The sequence below is a fragment of the Rhinolophus sinicus genome, chromosome 16 (assembly GCF_057876585.1).
Source record: "Rhinolophus sinicus isolate RSI-liver-muscle chromosome 16, RSI-T2T, whole genome shotgun sequence".
In the NCBI taxonomy this organism is placed as follows: Eukaryota; Metazoa; Chordata; class Mammalia; order Chiroptera; family Rhinolophidae; genus Rhinolophus; species Rhinolophus sinicus.
Window position 1 is genome coordinate 8585513 of NC_142516.1, and position 20449 is coordinate 8605961.

Here is a 20449-nt window from a genome sequence, read left to right on the forward strand (position 1 = left end):
TGTAGGCTACAAAATCTTAAAATACAGACAAGCATTTCATAGTTTATTTAAAATTGGCAACTACACTTTAACAAGCTATTCTAACAAATGATTAGCATAGCATGTGCTTTTCTTTAGCCATCAATTATGACACAGGGTAATGCAGGGCACAACTTAAGTGTCAAATTACAATATGCTATACAAAACCACTTTGCAACACAGCTTTCTGTTTGCTTAGCAATTACTACAGAGCACACTGCTTTTCATGAAAGGAATTGGTCAGAACTGTTTATAAGAATTACCACAAATGTTTATATATTTATATTATATAGAACTATTTGACAATTTCATAAAATTTCTCTTTAACCTTTAATAAAAATGGCTGGGTTATCTTGTGTTGGTTTAAAACTGCATACAGCCAAAATGGTCTAGGTCTTTTTCTTTTTAAAGTAAGATTCATTCATGGTATTTGACAAAAGTAAAATAGTACTTTTCCAAGACTAAAGTATAGAGTCTTTTCACTAATTTATCCGTTAAGAAAATTTAAAACTTTTATTATTTGAACTGCTGGTATAGTGAAAATCTAAATTAGTGAAATCTATAATCATTCTGAAGAGAGAGAGCAACATGTTATAATTTTCAATAAGACAGACAAGGATTCAATGCAAAATAAACTAGCAGAATTTCAGAAACGTGGTTCAGGTTGTAATTTCCACATGGCAATCACTGTTTCAAATACTTGGTCTATCAGCAGTGAAAATGAATAAAGGTTATCTGTCTTAATTGTAGGACGATCCATTAATTCATAAAACTGTTATGTGAATAAATACTTAATGAGAAAAGGGAAAAAATACACAAAACAGTTTTTATGCTGTTTTTTCTGTTCTGCTGCTGTCCTTTCTCCTGCATTTGCCTAAAGGCTCTCAGTAAATTACACTCCCAGTAAATGACTGTAATTTACCCGTTGAATTCCCTTGTTCAGAAAAAGCACAAAAACACATTCCAGCATTTCCACAGCTCAAATTTACCATTCGGGATGTCAAGAACAATCCATGGGCAGTAATTTGAAACTGTTTGAACCTTCAAATGAGGGAAATTAGAAATGTTTTGAGAGCTAAGATTTTCAGTGAGGAGATAAAAACCTGATAAAAATCTCTAACTGGTCTGTTCCTTTCTTTCTCCTCCCATATCAGAGGAGAGGTCTAAATAAACTATTCCACAGTGGGTTTTGAGACAGTGCTACAGAATACTGTATGACTAATATAAGTCAAATTTACGTTTACTGGACTAATTTTTAATGGTAATACACACTAATGCCATACTTAATGTTGAAAGCATAGATTCTGCTATGCACTTTTCTTTTTCTATCACACTATCTCCCTGTGCACTATCTACCTGACCCACCACTCAAAATAACTTCTGGTGCAACTTATATGAGCAGAGTTATAAAGACTCAGGGCCCCAAAGAGACCCAGCAGTCACTATTAAAATTATTTGTACAAACAAGAACAAAGACTTTCTATTTGGTTATGTTTCAAAACAGAGAAATTGTACCCACCAAGAAATGTAAACATTTACATGGGACAAACTTGAATTGTATCACTTAATATTTTCCTGTGTTACAAAGGCCAACATATAGAATAAACCGGCACAATCCCTAACATAAACACCTCCTTATTGTTACACACAGACATACACACACACACACACACACCCCAGAGTTAAGAACATTCAATAACCAAAACAGACTATTTCACTCTGTCTAAAGGCAGGTTTTCATATGGCAAAATGGTTATAAATCCTCATTATCCTAAATAAAATTACAGCACTTTAAACATTTCCAGGGAGAACATTCTCTCTTCTAAACAACTACCTTAGCGAGTAATAGGAAGCAATATGGTTGCACTTGTGTCACAGTTGGAAGCCTTTTTAAACTGTCGCCCTGCTAGCAAACCGATTCTACATATTAAAATGAATGTGTTGCTTATTTCAAGGGGAAAAATCATTTATAAAATCAAGACCATTATTAGGATATTGTGACTTACTTCCTCTTTAAACTGAACCAGAAGTACAGAAGGCAATAATCTATATATGTTCACATAATTTCACTATCAGTTTGGTCTTAGGAGAAAAGGTATTCTTGAAAGATGAGCCTTTGCATATTTAACATTTAATAACCAAAACAGCCTATTGCAAATATTACTGATTACAAATTATACAGGGAAAAAAACCCTAAATTTCTTTTTAGTATAAGAGGTGAAGAAGACTTTACGAATGTTTCCAAGTAAATTATATAGTCGTTAAAAAAAATACCATGTATGTAATTTTATCTACTTTAGATTATCTGACAAGTACATTCTTTTCCCAACAGTTGCGTTGGTATCAAGAAGTAGCCTAGCTATTATAATAGCTGCATAATGATGGTAACAGATTAATACTTTAGATAAGTTTAACATCAGACCTAAGCTGAATAGGTGGGCCCAAATTCCTGAAGTTCAAAGAGAAAAATGAAAGCATTAACATTCAAAGGGCAGATGAAGATGCTTTTTTCATGCTCAAAATTGTATTTAATTGTGAAAAATATATTGGAACTTCAATCAATTCTCAACATGCTTTTTATCTTGGTATACAATGGCCATGTGATTTTTAAATTCCACACAGACGATGTTAGAAGTTATGTATTCCCAAATGGGGAATGACGAACGTCTCTCACCAGGGATTTGTAGAGCAGTGCTGCTCTCTACAGAATGGCTGCTTTGCTTGTTTTTAAAACAGCCACCCATTATAGATTCTTAAGCATTAACTTTGTTACCACTTAATGTGAATGATTTAAGGTTTTTATAATCTCAGCATTTTTTACATTTGGAGTATGTATTCAATTCAATAAATACTTCCTGCACACTGTGTACTACCATGCTTATCTGGGAAGAGGAACTAGTAATAAAGTAATTAACTTCTCAACCAAGACACTATGCTTTGCTGTTGTTCTTGATTGAAATTTTCTCGGTTAATTTCTAGACAATTACATTATCTATTTCATAATTGCAAACCTGGATGAATTGTTTCTAAAAGTTGCATCATGTTTCATGCCAATAGAACCTAGGAATGCATAAAAGCTGTTTCTAATGTCACTGTTATCAAGCCAAAAACAATTATACTCATTTGAGTTATAGCAACCCATAAACTTAGATAATCACCATATGCAACACAACATTTTGGCACTTGAACTTAAAACTCTTGTAGACAACTATAGATTGCTTCTAATGCGGAGCTCTCTTGTCCTACCCAAGGCTGCCAATAGAAATGCCAAAGCTGCTGAATCCTGCGCATCCTAGTAATGCTGTCAGTAAATGGCACATTCACACAGCCCCCAATCCTCTCTTCCCAGGCATGGTCTTCTCCAGCTGCAGCTTAATTTCCTGTGACTTGCCTAATTACTGTAATTAAGGATTAATTGCCATTAATTATTCACACATAAGCTCATCGCAAATCATGGGGTAAATGTCTTATGAAAGCTGCCATACAAGCCATGTATAAACACACTGGGATGCTTCAGGCAGGCGAATCTATCACTCAGCCCTCAAGCAAATCTCTGTGCTTCTCTTACAAAAACAGCTATAACTCTCAGAAACTCGACAGTCCTTTCAGGTAAGCATTAGGTTACAAAGCATGTTTTCCTGTGGAAGCCACAACGGTTTTATTAGTACTATAAATGCTGTTTTATCTTTCCAACTGCTATTTTTATGTTTCCATTTTTATTCTACAGTGCTCAGTTTAGGACAACCACTTGCTTCGAGGAGGAATGTTTGCAGTTGCTACTTTCCCCATCACAGTTTGAAATAGTTCCATGTGGTTTACAACATATGACCACACAACTGGGATAAGCATGTGAAAAAAGTCAATGGATCGGCTACAGAACTGGGATGGAAACAGTTTGATGTTTGAAAGTCTCAATTTCTTTCGTTGGTGTAAAAAAAACCTATTGCACATCATTTAGTTGCTGCTAGGGTGTTTCTTATAGGGCAGGTTACCAGCTCAGACATGAAAGTACCACTGACAAGAATGACTGAAATTGAAATGGCAAGCAAAAAAAAAAAAGCCTCGTATAGATTACTTTTGTATTATTTGGGTTCCCTGTTTTCATGACAGCATCTGGTATTTTCACATTTACAAAATGTAGACACCATTCCTTTGCAAAGCTAGAAAAGAAATCGTTTCTTCCAAATATTTCTAATAGACCCTGAGCTGATGAGGGAATTTCCAAATCTTAGTCTAGAAATTATACTCCTAACACTTCTTTCCAGTTATCTAGGCTTTACCATGTTTTAAAACAGAAGAATTCATTTCAACAACAGAATAAACTATTGTATGTGTTAAAAGACCTAAACTACATCAACATTATGTATTATCACTGCCCTAGGAAATTTAAGTCTAAGTAGGCAGAATGTTGTTCTAATTGTTATGTTAGTTCCTTCTGCAGCAAATTAATGCATGAAACATTTTCATTTTGGTACATGTTTGTGTGTCTGAGTTAAACATTTATGTTAATGGACCTTCTGGCAGATTTCTAATGTTTCAAATACTCCTCTAGAACAGTGACTTTTGAAGGAAAAGTTCTTTCCCTTATCTTCTGCAGCATTTGAAATAGAGGTACGTAACAACTAAAATACTTTCATAGTTTTTAAGTCATTTAAAATTAACTAGACTATATCTACATTCAAGCAAAATACCAACTAATTGTACTGGCAATCTAAAATGAAAAAAACTAAATATATACCCTCTACTATCTAATTGACAACATATATTCAAATCACAATTTCGGCCAGTTTTTAGGAGAAAAAAAATAAATCCCATCATTCTTTTGTTCCAACAAATTTAAAGGATATGCATGATTTGTGCAGTGATCACACAGTGTGTTGTTTCCAATATCCTCCAGAACCTTCTTTACAAATACCCAGTACCTGCTTGAAGAATGGACCAATGTAAAAACCAGACAGCTGAAACCACAAAACTAGAGCAGCCCAATTCTTGTATATTTAACTTCTATTACTCTGTGAAGTAATGAGAGATGCACAAAGCCTGATAACACTCTTCAGCGGAGAAACAAGTCTTTTCTGTAACATTAGATTTCTAAAACTGGAATAATGTTTATAAAGTCCTAATAATTTTTTTCACTGTTGAATTACAGTTGACCCTTGAACAACACAGGGGTTGGGGGACCAACCATTGCATCGTCGAAATTTGTGTGTAACTTTTGGCTCCCCCAAAACTTAACTACTAATAGTCAACTGTTGCCTTACTAATAACATAAAACAGTTGACTAACACCCATTTTGTATGTTATATGTATTATATAATGTATTCTTACAATAAAACTAGAGGAAAGAAAATGTTTTTAAGATCATACGAAAAAATACATTTACAATACTGTACATATTTATTGAAAAAAAATCCACTAATAAGTGGACCCGTGTAGGTTAAACTTATATTGTTCACGGGTCAGCTGTATCTATGTAACCCAAAACTGCAGTCTGGAACTTAGTTATATTTAATGGTGGTCATGGATACTCCCAAACCCAACCATTTGGACCTCCCCCCTCCAAAAAAAAAAAATTTAGAATAGGAGAGTAAGGCTCCTAAGGATTTGTAATTCTGGACTCCTGCATTCCTATTCAAATAAAAACTGCTACACATTATGTAATAATTTGCAAACTAAGTCATACTATAGGGAAATTCACAAAAATTTTATTTTAGTAGAAATGTGTAATTTATTGCCAGTGATAATGATATAAAATGTAATTAAAATGCTATTCAGGTTTCATCATCATCGTGTTTTAAATTTACCTAAAGTTCAATACTTACACTTAGCTGTCATTTTACCGACTGATTCCTCTGTCCCTATCCTGGAGTCAGCAGTGACACAGAGAACTGTTACAATTTACTATCCCAACACATAGCTTTACCATCAATGTCATCTAATTGATACTTCCCTATTTTTGTCACCTTGCCTTGATGCCAGCTGCCAAGCTCTGCCATGTCACTTTCCATTTATGGACTCCCAAGTCCCCTGATCTGGCTAATTAGGGTTTATGTGTTAATTGGAGTAAATACAAAGATGGGAGTCACAGGCACAAATTTCAAAGCACAGCCATAAATTGAAGAGCTGATAAGCAGGGAGAAGATGCCTTTGTGGAACAAGTGTCAAGTTTATTTTATCACTGGAAAGACCTAGAATTTCCTGACAAAGTGACACCGTTAAGTTTTTGAAAAGACTTAATGAGAAGGACAGTAACTAACACATTAAGAATATTGCTCTGTAGCATAAAAATACACAATACATTTGAATTCAGTTCAAGAAGGCAAAGCTCTCTTTTGAAAATTCCTGGAACTATTTCTATTCAATAAGATAGTTTAAAAATTTCTACCTTATTTCACAGAAAAACATACACCTTGCTTTTAATTTCTGGTAAGAAATCTAAAAGAAAATCAGTATTTGAAAATCATGAGACATGATTTAAGTGAGAAAAATGACATTTTCATTAACAATAACGGTCTGATTTAGAAATAATTACCACAAATTACAGCAAAGAGTTGCTGAATACTATGCAGACAGATTTAGGATACTACATTTCAGATGCTTATCTCAATGTCAGATAAGACTGAAATGAGTATGCATGATTTCTGTAGTTTTCAACACGCCCTAGAACCTTCTTTACAAAAACATTACTGTCAGTTGGAAACACTGCCTTTTCTAGCATCTGGTGGGGAGGAGCAAAGTCAGATAATTAATATGGAAAGTAACTGAAAGATCTGGTAAAGTCTTTGCTAGCTTGCTTTTATTAAAAAAAAAGTTTCTTATCTGATCGTCACATTTAGTTGACAAAAATGTAATGGGAGGACCACTTCATCTGTTACAATGACCTGAGATTAGCTGTTAATAATGACAACAGCAACAGCTATTCGGACTACTTATGTTTACATAGCACTTTATAGCTTAACAAAGCGCTTTGATGTGTTATTACCTGAAGTTATGGTAACTAACAGAAATTAGGTAACATATCTAAAATATATATCTAAGGACTTTTCATAAAAATTATCAAATCATTTTCAGGTTGATGATTATTTAGCAATACCAGAGCAACTCTATCTTCCAAAAGCATCAGTGTAATAATAAAAGTACTGAAAAATAAAATTAATAAAAATAAGTAGTTCACATCTATGTGGTATTTCTTAAAAGATCTATTTAAGTAGTAACATAATATTTATGAAACACATACATTAAAAATCCTTCCAAACAATCTTTCCTTCCCTTTCTTCATGTCCTTTTAATCAACAGACTATGGTATTCATTCTTCTAATAATTTATGGTAACATTGGTTCTACATTTTGAAGATGCTCCTTAGGTTAACCTCAAGTTTCCGTTTTAGGATTCTAACTTCCTTTAGTATTTTTAACTCATTTGCCAAGATTGGAATCAACCAACTCTTTGGGTAAACAGAAAAAATTTTGGAAGAAATACAAGACCTTTTTGTATGAACCTAATATTAAAAGTGAACCTTAGATATTCATATGCTTTCTGATAAAGAATAGAATAGCCTTACAAAAGCGATATTTTCTGTAAAACTTTTTGACAGCAGTGTTTAAGATTCCTGAAATATGTGAAATATGAGAAAAATGTCAGTTAACTTTTTTCCTGGAAAAAAAGTCACTGGCTTCCAGTGATGGTACATCAATTCAAGAAATATATTTAAAATTCCTACATAAGAAATAAGTGAAAATGTCACATAAAAACATCTGAGACCCGAATCACCAGCAACTTTGCACAACTTTTTAAACAAAACTATCCATAACTTAGTGTGAGGTTTTAACTGAAAACAACCAAGCTAATTTCTACAAATTAACAGATGTCCATGAGAAACAGTAAGAAACAAAGAAATGCGTATGTGAACATCATCAGCATCCAAATGAGTTTATTGTAGGACTCTTTAAAGCACATCTGATCTTGGCTCCAGCCTGTAGTCTACCTTTCAACTTGCAAATGACAGTGTCACCAAACACTGTCCTTCCATCAATCAAGCTGGGTCATGAATATACAAAAGGCAGCAGAGAAGCTGGCTACCTCCTGCAGTTCAACGTGGCCTAATTATCTAGGCCTTTCTTTTGGTTACAGTCTGAAGGGTATACACCCAGTCAGCTGCTGGGCAGCCGGAGGCCTAATCAAGAGAGGTTATGCATACTGACCCTTATATGGACATCCAATGCAAGTTAAATGTGAGCACCAAATGTCATCTTTCTTATTCATCATTATGAAATTTCCCTCCCCTTTCGAAATACCAATCTGCTGCCATTTTCAGACACTCCTCTTACCCCCCTCCAAGCTGTCATTTCACTGTGCTTGCTGCCAGTTGAGTGAATTAGCATTCTAACTGATGTGCTGCTCTTCTCAGACAAATCCTTGAGCTGCGTTAACTAATGACTTCTCTCCAGAAAAAGGAACTGATAGTCAACCATTGATAAAAGAGAGTCCATTTCCACAAATCACAAACAATTTGCCATAATGGTGCCAAAATAAGTAGAATTACTATGGTTGTCCACTTTCCCTGTTTTTCTCTCATTCCATGACCAAGAAACCACCATCACCACAGAATGGAACATAAAGCTGCTAACGAGTCAGCTGCCGGTCGGGTATGATGAACTCGAAGCAAGGCAATTTATGAACCAAAGCTTGGGTGGAAATGGAAAGAAGGCGAGCAATGAAGAGCCACTTTCATGGCTAGTCCAACTGAGGATGGATCTTATAAGACAAGCTGCCCCAGTGCCATACCCTGCACTTAAGAGGTGTTCAAGAGTTGTTCTTGACCATGGGGTTAACGATGGTGATATGGACAATCAAATGTAATGTAGAAATGGAAAGACAGATCCAGACTTTGCAAACGTTATAAAGCATACGTAAAAGTGGAAGATGGGAATAAAAGATTTCACTTGTAAAGCAGAGGAGGTAGAAAATAGAATATAATACATTAGTAAAGAGAAAACCGAGAAAATGAGAGATTTTTACAGGCTACACTTACAAATAACTTAATTTCTCTGTTTTAGCACATTTATGTAGCTCCTTGACATACACACCAAAGAGCAAAGAGGTAATGCCACTCTCTTGGTGTGGCAGAAAATACTGCAGTGACTCCCAATCCTAGACGTGCTGGAGAGTCATACTGAGCTGGACTTCCAACCCCAAATACGTATGTCTAACACAGGCGGGCAATGGGGTGGATATCAAAGAAGGCTTACTTTGTAATGAGAAAAGAATATTTCACAGCCAAGTATGGAAGGTTCGATTATTACAGCACCTTGATTATTTGGTTTGTAAAGTCAATATGCATTCATTCAACAAACGTTTATTGAAACCCTTCTATATGCCTTTCACACAGGACCTGTGTACAAGTGTCTGGGGGAAAGAGCAGTATGAGTGACACGTCACATCCTCAAACTGTTTATAATCTCACTAGGAAGACAGACATGCACATACAAACAGTAAAATAACAACACCAAACTTAAATACAATTTAGTTGCAATATAGACGAGGAAACAATATTGTTGTATTCTGTAATTACATTCTTAAATTATTGCTATTAATAAAATAATAAATAAGAGGCAAGTAAGTGATACAAAAAATCAATTTTCTGATTCAGATAAGGAAAGTATCCTAAAGCAGGTACATAATATATGGGATAAAAGAAGCCATGAAACATGACTTACTGTGAAAATACAGTATGGAAACTGGTATGAAGAGAACATTTTGGTATTAGAAAAAAGACAAAAATTACACCATGAGGCAGAAGTTACTCAAGTGTCTTTGGAGAAAGAAAATAGACCACCAGTCTGAGTAGGACAGAAAGTTCTTGCAAGGGAATAGTACAAATAGCCTTCTCTGAGTCTCTGAATTGGCTTAGGGGGCCTCATTAAATATTTTCTTCAAAATCCATACTTTTGCTTTAAAAGAACTGAACAAACAAACAAACAAAATGTTCTAAGTCCATCTTCCCAGCTCTTCTGAACTTACTCTTATTGGGCATAGGGCTTTATCTTACGCATCTCTATCACCATTCCTCGCATAAAGTTAGTGTGCAATAAATGGTGGTTGAATGAATAAAAGAAGGAAGGCCCAATTTATAAACAGCTAAGAATTCCAAACTAAAAAGTCTGAACTTTATCCTACAGGCAACGGGGAATAGTTAAAGGTGTGATTAGCATGATATATGCAGTATCACAGGAAGTTCTATTACGAAAGTAATTTGACATCAGAATGTTAAGACTGAACCAAGAATTAGAACCAAGAATTCTAGTTGGGAGGTTATCAGAATAATTTAGGCAAAAGATGATAAAGATCCTGAGACCAGAAAGGGATGAATATAAAGAAAAATTTTTAAAGACAGCCTTAATAGGATATGCCTTCATCTTACGAAAAAACATGTACATACTAAACTCAGTGTTGTGATGCCATTAAATCCAATCCCTCTAAGTAAATACCTGACGTTTGGTATCTCTACCAAGTGGCTCTACCCAGCTTCAGGTTGTATGAGTTCTCACTACTTCCCAAAACATCTCTCTAGTTTTGTTGATAAACACAAGTTTAATTCTGTTCACTATAAACATAAAAAGCTCCCTTTTTCACTATATAATAACCTTTCATATAGTTGAAGACTGTGAACTGACCCCATCCCCACTGAAGTCTTCTTTGACAGACACAAAACACACACTATTTCCCATTAGTCTTCTCTGAGCACACCATTTTCAAAATCCCTCTTGCAACATGAGTCCCAAGCGCACAACATAATACTTCCAAATACTTGACAAGCACAAAATACATTACGGTGTTCTTTGTTCTTGTTTAGGGAAATATATTTAATGACCAGAAATAAACACAGTAGGAATTTAGATCAGAATGGGAGTATTACTTCCTCTGGGGTAGGCCCTACAGTTCTAGTAACAAAAATCAAAATAATCAAATTTTGACAAACACATCACACCACTGTCTCCTTTGAACTTACATCTAAACCTCCATTGAGGGTATAAATATGTTGAGGTTATATCAGATCTGAATCGACTTCAATAATCACTGAGTGCCACCCAAATGCCAAACTTTGTCTTTCAAATCTATCTCTGCACCTGCTCTCTATCCTAGGTAGCCCTATTTAAGCTTTCAAAAAACAATCTTATTTGCAAAGATGTTCAGTATAACATTATTTATAATACTGAAAAGCCAAAGACAACTGAAATATCCTAGAACGTGGAAATGGTTAAGAAAGCAACAATATAGTCACTCAATAAAATATTATGCAATAAACAATATTTATAAAAAATGCTAACATGGAAAGTGCTTACATTGTAGTACTAATGAGAAAGACACACAATATTGTAAAAAAAATGTGATTCCAATTATAAAACAAAATTATGCATTGAAAATAAGGAGGCTGGGGAGAATGCAAATTGGTTACTCTTTTGAAGGGCAATTTAGCATTATCTATTATGAATGTGTACACACTGGAACCTAGAAGTTCCATCTACCCCAGATAAACTCAAATGCACTGGACAGAGAGATACATATGGGTCTTAGTCATAGCCAGGAGCAGAAGTCTTCTGTTACTTGCTTTAAAAAAATCAACATTTATCAATATTACTTTATGACTTCATGATATTCGACTGAATGAATGTAAAACAACTTATGTATTGATTAAAAAATTGACAGACTTTAAGACAGTTAATTCCCCCTTACTCTATTATAAACAAAGCTGCGGTGGACATTCAAATACATGTCTCTAGATACACGTGTCAGTTTTTCTCTAGGATCTACACCTAAGAGTGGAGCTGCTGGTTTATAATATATACGAACCTTCAATTTTACTGGATATTGACAAACTATTTTCCAATGTTGTACCAATTATATTCCCACTAACAATACATGAGAGTTCCTGTTGTTCCACATTCTTGCCAACACTCAGAATTTTAAATTAACTGAGATTCATTTCATGCATTCTATCTTGGTGAATGTTCCATGTGTACTTGAAAAGAACACATACTCTGCTGTTATTGAGTAGAAGAAAACGTCCATTAGGTCAAATTGGCTGACAGTGTTGTTCAAGTTTTCTATACCCTTTCTAATGCTTCTAATGATAGCCCAATCTTGCATTAATGACAAGCTGAACCTGGTCTTGATATAGTTAGTATATTTCTGGGCATTGCTGGACTCCGTTTGGCAACATTTTGTTTGGAATTTTTCCATCTATATTCATGAATGAGATTGGCCTGTCATTTTCCTTTCTTAAATACGTACCAATTTCAATATCACAATTATATTAGGGTTATATAATTAATTGAAGAGTATACTTCTGTTTGCAACACTGTATAATTTGTATAAGATTGAAATGACTCATTCCTTGAATTTTCAGAACTCAGTTACAAAATCCTCTAATACTAATGTTTTCTTTGTGGCAAAATTAAACTACTGGTTTAATTTATTTAATGATTATAAGGCTACATACATTTCTACATTGTTAGTAAAGTTTGGTAATTTGTATATTTCTACTAATATTCCATTTAACCTAAGGTGTTAAATGTACTGACAAAATGTTCGTAATATCCATTCTTTTTAATCTTTGCTGCATATTTTATCATCTTTTTTCAAATCCAGTATTATTTGTGCTGCTTCTCTCGTTTCTTTCCTTTTTTTTCCTTTTAAATTTGTTTTTGATCAATCTTTACCTGCAGTTTGTCAATTTTATTAATTTTCAAAGAAGAAGTTTTGGCTTTGTTTATTGCTTTCCATCGTATCTTTTTTCTATTTCATTAATTCCCCTTCAAATTTTTATTATTCATTTTTTTCTATTTTCCTTGGGTTTAATCCAGCTGTTCTTTTAAACTCTTAAATTGGATTTCAGCTAATTACCTTTACACCTTTTATTTTATAATGTGAGTATTTAAGGCTAAAAAGTTTAATGTTCTCATCATTTCAAGTCAGTTTAAAATATTTTACAAATTCCCTTACAATTTCTTCAACTTGAATATAAGAAATATTTTAAATGTCCAAATATAGTATGAATTATTTTATTTTATTTTTAAGTTCTCCTTTGTTGATTTCGAACCATTTATTTTGTCATAACAGAATATGATACTTGGGAGTGATGATTCTTTTCAATTTGTTGAAGCTTGATTCATGGTTAAGTTTTAAAAATGTTCCTATGTATGCTTAGAAACCATGTGCATTCTGCAGTTGCAGGTGGTATATTCTCTACATGTCCATGGAGTCAAGTTTGTTAACTGTATTATTAAGCTTTTCTATATATTTACAGCATTCTTTTGTATGTTCTATCATTACCCTATAGGACATATTAAAATGTCCGATAATTATGAATTTATTTTTCCTTGCGGTTAGGGCAATTTTTGTTTTATATTTTGAAGCTATATTATTAGGTATATGCATATAATTTTAGAATCGTTACAATTTTCCTGGCAAACGGAACCATTTATCAATATATAGTGATCCTCTTTATCCCTAGAAATGGTTTTTCCCTTCACTTTCAGGTTTATGTTATCATATAGCTAATCCAGCTTTCCTTCTGTTAGTTGCTTGGTTTGTTTTTTTCATGTTTTTACCTTCAAACTTTCTGTGTCCTTTTGAATTAGGTGTGTCTCTTGTAAATAAGCAGGCTGTCGGGTTGTCTGCTTATTTGTTTGTTTGATACTTTTTTGTTTAGTATTCTGATAGTCTTTATCTTTTATCTCTTAATCTTTAATCTTTTCAAGTCCTTTTTTATGTATTATAAGATATATTTGGAGTTGTCACCCAAATCATTTTATGATTTCTATCTGTCCTACTTCTGTTTCTTCTATTTTTCTCCTTTCTTGACTTCTCTGGACTGAATGAATTGTTGTATTTCTTATCTGCTCCTTCCATTTCATTTTTCTTCCTTTACTAGTCTGGAAGCTGCACAATCTACTTCAGTATTTTTAGATTACCCTATAAAGTCTACTAATCTCAATTTTTTGGAAGCGTATTTTTAAAAATGCTTCTAAAGATGTATAAACATAGATCTTTGTATCTTTGCACACACACAGAAAATTTATACAGAGAAACATACAGGTAAATGAATAATTAATTTTACAGCAACATCCCTAACCACCACCTAGGTCAAGAAATATAACTTTGTGGGGCTGGCCCGGTGGCTCAAGCGATTAGAGCTCTATGCTCCTAACTCCGAAGGCTGCCGGTTCGATTCCCACATGGGCCAGTGGGCTCTCAACCACAAAGCTGCCGGTTTGACTCCCGCTAGGGATGGTGGGCTGCCCTCTGCAACTAGAAAACGGCAACTGGACCTGGAGCTGACCTGCGCCCTCCACAACTAAGACTGAAAGGACAACAACTTGACTTGGAAAAAAAGTCCTGGAAGTACACACTGTTCCCCAATAAAGTCCTGTTCCCCTTCTCCAATAAAAATCCTTAAAAAAAAAAAAAAAGTGACCGTACCATGCCAGCAAAAGAGCAATTAAAAAAAAAAAAAGAAATATAACTTTGCCACCTTCCCAGAAACAACCCCATGCCCCATATCAATCTCAACTCCATCCTCAGCCTCCTGAGCAGCTGTCTGATAGAAATGAAATGAGTTTCACATATGTAATTTTAAAATTTCTAGTAGTCACATTTTTAAAAGTAAAAACAAAATAGGTAAAATTAAATTTTAAAACCGGGGGCGCCAAAAAAAATGTATACACATTACTTGTAGTCCTCTTTTGTTATCGGTATATATCGAGTATTACAATTTTAATATAGTTCTTTCTTAAAATGTGTATACATTTTTTAGTACCGTCTGTATATTTTATTGAACCCACTATATCTAAAATATTATCACTAACAGGTAATCAATATAACATTTTATTGAGATATTATATATTCCTTTTATAGTACCAAGTCTTGAAATCTAAAATTTATTTTAAACTTATAGCACATCTCAATTTCAAGTACTCCATTCGACACATGTGTCCAGGGGCCACCTTATTGAGCCTGTGTTCTGGAGGTAATCACTATCCTGACTTTTGTGGTAAGCTGCTCCTTGTACTTTTCAGTATTTAAAAAAATAATAATATTATCGTCACAAAGTAGCTCTTCTTCCCGTTTTTGAATTTTTACATAAATGGAACTATACTGTATGTTTTCTTTTATGTCTTACTTCTTTTATTCAACACCATATGGATAATATTCAGCTATGTTCTTTTTTTTTAACGCCTATGTTCTTAAAAGCAGCAATAGTTCATTCATATTCATTGCTCTGTGGTATTCAATCATTAGCATAAATCCCAATTTATCCATTTTATTATTGATGGACAGTTGAGGTATTTCCAGTTTTTTAGTTATTACTTAAAATAATGTGTTAAACAACCTTTGTAAAGGCCTCTGGTATACATGTGAGTTTTCAAGACTGTATAGCTAGACATAGAATTGCTAGGTTGTAGGGTATGTATACAGACTTTCAATTTTACTAAGGAATGACAAACTATTTTCTAAGCTGATTATGCCACTTTACATACTCACCAGTAAATAAAAGTTCCTGTTGTTTCACCTCTTCACCAAAACTTGGTATTTTAAAACTTTTTCATTTTTACCAGTCTGGGGGATGTGTAAACAATACCTCAAGGTGGTTTTAATTTATATTTCCTAGCTAATCAAAATCCTTATCCTTGTCTAGATAATAAAAGGACCTTACAATGCTTTAACTCTGATCAAAGCTTCTCAGCTTGCATCCAGTTTAAGCTGTCTTGATTTTTTTAATCCCCACAAATTGGGTATTATTATTATTATTTTACACAGCAAACATTTGTTATAATTGCCCACAAATTTTCTTTCTTTTCTCACTACTCTTGCTTTTCACATTAGCTTTGTTAAATTTAATGGTGCCTTGTTTTATTTCAATCTTTAACTTCTTTAAATTCAGTTATTTTATTTGCTGTCTCTGACCACACTAATATCTTTCGTCTTTGAGAGCCTGATTCTTCAGTTTCATGTTTTTGCTAACTCGGGTATTTCTTTTTCCTTTTTAAATTGTGAGCCCATGTCCCTCAGAAACTCATCTGTGTGAATTCTGTGACACGCATGTATAAAGTGTTTTCTCCCAGAAAAGATACACCTTTTATAGAGGCCTAGGAGCACTAATCTCTAACTTCAAACTAAATCTTTACCTTGGACTTTTGTTGAATTCCATCCCCAAATCAACTGAATGCAGCTGTGATTAGAACTTCTCAGGCTCCTTCTCTGTACCAAGGGCAAGTTCATCCTCAGAAGACCCCCTTTTAACGGTTCCAGTTTTATGTGAAGATCTCTGATTTTGTCTCTGAAGCTGCACATGGCTCTTTAAAACCTACAGTCTACGAATAGGTCAAGATTGGCAGACACCCCCGTCCACCACCCCCTGGAACAAATCCAGCTCTTGCATTTGCGGAATCACTCTCTGTCCTTCTTTCGAGCCAATGACTCCTTACTTCACTACCAGCTCAGTCATGCTTTGGAAATGCAGTTTATTTCTAGCTGGCATTTTAAGTGTTCTATACCACATGAAGTTTCTCTGCACAGTCAACCTACCACGTGGCCAGAAATTGAACACATGCTATTTTTAAAATGCAAATGCAAGACCTTATATTTGAAATTTAATAAAATCAATGTAACGTCTCCAGTTTTAGTTTTCTTGACAAAATGGGCATAATAACAATACCTATACCTCATGGAGTTCTTGTGAAAATGAAATAGAAAAATTCATACAAAGGGCATAGGACAGAGGAAGCATCTAAAAAATATTGGCAATCATTATTATTAGAGGTGATTTGGGTCCACCCAATATTATAACATATTAAATTTTGTTTTTAGAATTTCAGTTTTACCACTGAAATGTTATTTCCTTCAGCAACATATACCCTGTAAATATATTACCCATGTCTTCTACTTTTCTATCCAAACAATTGATTTAAAAAAAAAAACTACTTCAGGTAGGTCCAAGGACACATCTCAGGTGAAAGGCCCCAGAGACACTACTACAATTGTTAAACTACATTTCTTGATCTTGCTTTCCAATTCTTTCAATTTTTGATGTTTTTGTGAACTGATCACTGAAGAAAATTGTAAGATCTCTATAATGGATGTCATAGGATGTTAGATTTGCTACTATATTAGATTATAATTACATATAGGTAGTATATCTTGTATTTACTAAATATAACCATAAAAATCAATTCACCTCTTTATGGGTGAAAAAGTAAGTATGATAAAAAGAGTCAGTGGCCTAATAGAGTCAGCAAATTAAATATTATAGTATCATAGGGAAATCACCAAAGTACAGTTTTGGATACTCTCAAACAGGAATACTGATATTCAAGAAAAATAATTGACATTTCTGAAATTTTTAAAACTCTTAAGTAGAAACATTATGCTACATTAAAGCAAAGTTACAAACTAATCTGACATTTTAGAACAAAGCATGACCCTGCTACCTAGAAATGAGAAGCTGAAAACAATGTATCTGTAAACTTCTTGGACACAGGCAGAGGCCTCTGGCCCCTAACCCGTCCTCTAACAAAACAACCACGATGATTGATTCTTGGTCTCCTCTTGTATCTAGACGGAGAGATGTCATTTTGTTCACCTATTTTAACATTTCTAGAATGTTACTTCGCTTTCCACTAAAATATAAACTCCACAAGGGCAGCAGACATCTTCTAAATTCCTTTTACAGTGATTAAGATATAGTAAATTAAACACTAAATAAATAATTACTGGATGAATTAATTTAACTTCCAGTTAAGAATAATGCCTATTTTAAATTTAACCCCCCCCCAAAAAAAAGATGTATAAAGTAACTAAGGAGATATTTGTGATTGAAGCAAATATGTAGTACATGATAAAATTGATGGAAAAAGCAACGTGCAGTAACTATTCAGCCAAATAAATATGATGATATAGAGCCATATTTGCTCACATGGAAAGATGTCCACAATATATTATTCAGCTATACAACAGCATATTTAACTCATTTAGAAAAATAACACATACATGTAAGTGTTTACCACTACCTAGAAGAGTGGTTATCTCTGACTAGTGGGAATTTCGGTGATTATTGCTTTTTTTCTTTATACTTTTTCAGTGTTGTTTGAATATGTTAACAATAAGCAAAAACAATAAACAATAACAAAAAGACTATTTTATAATCAGAAAAAAGCTTTTTTTTTTTTCTTTTTAAACAAACAAAAAAATGGGACAAGCAGGCAAGCAAGTGGGCAGGTAAGCGACGGTACAGCACACTTCGTCCTGACACATTCCCTAAGCCTAACTTAACTATGATTCACAGAGAACAGTCTTGTCGTATCAACTACCTGTTTCCCCGAAAATAAGACCCAGCCGGACAATCAGCTCTAATGTGTCTTTTGGAGCAAAAATTAATATATGACCCAGTCTTATTTTACTATAAGACCGGTTCTAATATAATACAATGTAACATAATATAAATATAATATAGACTGTCGGCTAATAGCAGTTTCACAAATTCTTCTACAGGTAAAACTAAACAATCCTTACCTCTTCCAATCCTTAGCTATTTGACAGTACACGTGACTTACTGCGTTTAGTGCTCCACACAGGTGACACCATCCTCCCATTTATAAGGTGCTTTGGGATCTTTTGAAAAGGAGAATATTATGCCAACAACAACAAAAAATCAGATCAGTTCTTCCTTATTACTGAAAATCTCTTAAGGGCCATAAGAATGGAGCCCGCACTCATTTAGAGAGGCCAAAAACATCCAGATTACTGTTTAAACATAGTAATAATAATTTTATAAATCATACTAAACAGGAATTATTATGGAAAGAAGCTTATATTTTCATCTATCTAATGAAGCATTACAGATAAGGCTACAGTCTATAATTTAGAACAAATACAGTTATAAAGATACTAGAGAAATTCCCTAAGACACACAATTATTTTCTCTTGGATTATTGAATTTCTTTTCACAAAGATACATGATTTAGGCTAAAAGTAAGGGCATGTTCACATATCGGTAACTGCTCCTGACACTCGCCAGGAAACAAGAACTCTTCTAATAAAAGGGAATGAAGTTGGGAAGTTTCTTTGGGTCATCTGGTCTTATACAAAATCACTTTTCCTCACAGTAATGAAATCAACCAATCCTAAGATTTCTCTACCATGAAGAGGCTCCAGAGCCAGAAGGTCTGGGTTCAAATCCCACCGTGGCCATAAATTAGTCAGCTTGGATGGATGAATACATGGGGAGTACTCAGAATGCTACCAGCACAATATATGTTAGTATTATTGTTATGCATGTGCAACTGGCAAAACAGAAAGACAAATGTAGCTATAAGTACACAGGCAAGTAATTTAATTTCTCTGAGACTCAATTTACCCATTTCTAAACATGAAATTTTGACCTAATGACGCCTCATTTCTCGCTTAGCTGTGTCCTCTATAATCTAGGCGATGCCAGACAGCCAGACAGTACGCTCTAATGACTCCCAAAATACTTCTCAAAAAGAGTATGTTCTCCTGACACTGGTCCCTCAAGATACAAATAAAGTTTTTTACAAATGCAAAGTTACGTAAGTTTAAGAAATACTGCAAAATGCATTATTCTTATAGGGAATACCAAAGCACATCAGCATTTTAAAGGCTCTGAGAAGTTCTGCTAAACTTTGGTTTGTCTAGCAGTTTTCAAACTCACTTTGACAATGGATAGTTTATTCTTTCCGCATTATCTTTAAGAACATCTGTTCCATGGAACACACTTTCTGGAACACTCTCTACTGTTTTATAAGCCGTTTTTCCTATTGCTATCTGCTTCTTTGAGGATATAGGGACTTCTCAAGTTCAAATGACAATACCTATTTTGGAACTAAAAAGTTCTTACTCGGGGATTTTAAGAAGTGTGATTAGTATAAAAGGAAAAGAAAATAAACACCTGGGCAAAGTATTACGAGAACAGAGGAAACTGTATGAGAGCGCCATCATGATAGTTAATGATGTTGAAGATTTTTAAATGTGCTCCCCATACCATGTTAACAGTCATTTTTCTTCACTGAAACCTTCCTAATTTGCCCAGTGTACTACCACATTTGATTGGCCCTCAGACTTTCAAACTATCCAAAATCAATCATGGTATCAGTACTCTCACCAGCTACATAGAGTTCTTCAGTTCCTAGTGTACTAACTGTGATTGTCATTCAGTACTGTTCACAGATACCCAGCTCTCCTCTCCCTCCAGGCACATGCTGAGATTGTACTACCTGGTCCCTTCTGGTTGGCTATGTGCCTACGGCCAAAGATTTGTGAGCAAGAATTATAAACATTTGTTACTTCTGAGCTATAGCCTTTAATTGCTGGTAAGGCAACATCCCCAAGTTGCTTTACTTCTGGGAGGACAACT

At 34.2% G+C, this 20449-nt stretch overlaps 1 protein-coding gene across 3 annotated transcripts in view; it reads right to left on the reverse strand.

Moving 5' to 3' along the window:
* PBX3 (PBX homeobox 3) overlaps positions 1–20449 on the reverse strand; it is a 193622-nt gene that overhangs the window by 75881 nt on the left and 97292 nt on the right. The window contains exon 1 of one of the 3 annotated variants that reach the window (XM_019728592.2): positions 16206–16519. The exons of the other annotated variants lie outside the window; for them this stretch is intronic. Coding sequence (XP_019584151.2) covers positions 16206–16371 — 166 coding nt within the window. The 5' untranslated portion in view covers positions 16372–16519. Of the gene's footprint in view, positions 1–16205; positions 16520–20449 lie in introns of those variants that run through there. 3 annotated transcript variants of the gene reach the window in all.